This window comes from Micromys minutus (genome assembly GCF_963924665.1).
Source record: "Micromys minutus genome assembly, chromosome: 7".
In the NCBI taxonomy this organism is placed as follows: domain Eukaryota; kingdom Metazoa; phylum Chordata; class Mammalia; order Rodentia; family Muridae; genus Micromys; species Micromys minutus.
This window is the reverse complement of record NC_137976.1, coordinates 46,497,820-46,500,391: the sequence shown is the minus strand read 5'-3', so window position 1 is coordinate 46,500,391 and position 2,572 is coordinate 46,497,820. Positions and strand designations below refer to the sequence as shown.

Below are 2,572 nucleotides of genomic sequence, written 5' to 3'. Positions count from 1 at the left end.
TGTAAGGTTTCCATACCTCAATCAAGACATGGTAGTAGATGTATAGGACAACAGTTACGTGGGATGTTTTCTGTGAATAAGTTGTGATTTCCAAGCTATTGTGTAAAACATAGTGGGACTTTGTTTCAAAAATAAAAGTAAGTAGTGAAAAACACAGGCTCCAGCCAGTTTAGCATCAGTATAATAGTGACCTAGCACATAGGTTTTGAAAACACAAATCATCTTCAAGCAAAGCTTCTTGCTCCTGCTTAAAGGTGGGCATGTTCTTCACAATGCCATGGTTATTCTCTCAAAGAGTCCAAAGCTTTAAGCCTTTTCAATACAGCATGAGACATTTTAAGCATATCTGAGATTCAAGGCAACCATTACAACTATATGCTTGTAAAAAATTTAAAAAGCTCGCCCTTCCTTCTAACACAAGTTATTAGAAGACCACGTTTTGGCCTCGCCAGGAAACTACTAAAGTTCCTCTGGGATCAAATATAATTTTATAAGAACATAATGGATGGAGAGAAGAAAACCTATGGTGGCTGTGAAGGCCCTGACGTGAAATTAATATCTTCTAATGGTCGTGAATTTAATGTAAAAAGAAAACATTTATTAACATCAGCTTTAGTGGTCCAGGTCAGTTTGCGGAGAATGAAACCAATGAGGACAATTTTAGAGAGATTCTTCACTTGTGCTATCGAAAGAGTGCACGTATTTTACCTACAAGGTCCGCTATACTAACAGTTCCACTGAAATTCCTGAATTTCCAATTACACCTGAAATTGCACTGGAACTGCTGATGGCCGCGAACTTCCTAGATTGTTCAATAAAATAAATTGTAATAAACTGTTAAAAATGAAAAAAAAAAAAAAAAAAAAAAAACGAGTTTTCTAGTCCTGAGATATATTCATCCAAAAGGTATAAAATATTTATTTTTTTACTGTCTTAAATTGTTTATTGGATATGAATTTTACAAATACGTGTATTAGCGGTAACGGTGGAGCCGGAGAGTACTGCGCCTTCTCCTGGCTGCACGGCGAGATCCACCAATAGTGTGGTAGAACTTGTGACCCTTTCCAAGGCCACGGCTCTTGCGGCCAGCAGCTGTCAGCCCACGCATCTCTCTGTGCTTGTGGACTGGTTTGGGGATCCACTGGGTGTCAAGATTTCTTCTGATAGCTTTATGGAATGGATCAATGAGAATAACCTCGAAAAATTTATATGTGGAATCTTCACCAACCCCGTAGGAATTCAGGACTCTCAAAGCCCCACAATGGTGCCCAGCTCTCTCCTCAGCAACAGACTGAAGGCTTTGGGCAAATTTCAGCTGGTTAACACCATGGTGGACAGGCTTGCCGGAAGTTGCACCCTTAGGGACTGGGCGTTTGCAACCACCACGTCGGACACGAATCCTGTAGATAACATAACCTTGCTTAGCCTTGTCCCCCAGCCTTCGTGCCTTATCAGGCTGGGTGGGGCGGGGAGCCCGGTGCATCGTGGAGAGCTGGCGGTAGTGCCAGCAGCGGACCCTCAGAAGAAAGCACATCACGTCGGACTGCTTCTTCCTCCATAGCTCCTGGATGTACTTGTATGCACCCATCTTGGCTCACCTGATGGCTGCCACCAGAGAAAAGGAAGAAGCCCTTCTCCCACAATCCTTTTGTCTAAAATATTTATTCTTGTTTCAAAATAATAAAAAAAAATCTTCAAATGATACAAAAGCATTACAGGGCCCCAGTTAAGTCAAAGCCTGGAAAGTCACAGGTAAGATTTTACAGTGGTCATATAGCATCTTCTCTTCCACAGATCGTGGTTTCTATGTGTTTGCTGGGTTCAGTTCACATAACTGAATCCATATGTGAGAGCTTGGGCCCTGTGCAAATCCCCAGCTAGTGTTCAGTACTGTGGACAGGTGACGTCAACATCTCTTAGAAGAGACTCCTTGTGACAATCCTACCTACATGCCTACATTTTAGGCATCCATGTAATGTCAGTAAAATTAATCATATTCTTGTAGCTCTTTCATTTCTGTTGTTTACAGAATTAGCAGCATATAGATGCCATCAAAGTGTACGGCTTTCTCCTTTAGGAGCAGCAATGACAGCTGAATCTAGGTGTGATCCACAGCTGGAACGACTGCTGAGTAGTCCCGAAAGAGTAAAGATCAGACTCACAAAGCAACCCTGAGCAGTGAGCGATTAGACAGAACCCTGGACTAATTTTATATAAGATCTATGGGCTCATGAATAAAGTAATCTCACTGGACAGACTTGTGCCCTCAGCCACATTATCCTGATGTCCAGCAGTAGGCTCCAGTTTAATCACATCTCATTACTTCACCTTTACATTATTGTTTTCTTTGCTCTTTTCTTCACCCAGCTACAAATATTACAATTTTATGGTACTCAGCTATAGTTTTACTTCCCCTTTAATTATAGTTTTTCAAGCCATTGCTTTCTTTATTCATTCAAATCAATTTAAATTTAACCAAACAATCATACAATGTTTTGCTGTTCAAAAATTTCTGCAAAAATTTCATCATTAAAAACTTTAGCTTCTTACAATGCTCTAGAGCACAAACACA

General features: G+C 40.6%; 1 protein-coding gene and 1 pseudogene across 2 annotated transcripts; one reads left to right on the top strand and one right to left on the bottom strand.

The window, feature by feature from the left end:
* The first annotated feature begins 501 nt into the window (after window positions 1–501).
* LOC308422851 (elongin-C-like) lies at window positions 502–823 on the top strand (annotated as a pseudogene). The gene has a single exon. The product of its transcript is annotated as an elongin-C-like (transcript).
* Window positions 824–973: 150 nt separating this feature from the next.
* LOC308422754 (large ribosomal subunit protein eL15-like) lies at window positions 974–1,588 on the bottom strand (the record flags this gene model as incomplete). The annotated part of the gene is made up of 1 exon (XM_080919419.1): window positions 974–1,588. One exon carries the CDS (start codon window positions 1,586–1,588, stop codon window positions 974–976), a length of 615 nt encoding a protein of 204 aa, XP_080775545.1.
* Window positions 1,589–2,572: the final 984 nt, after the last annotated feature.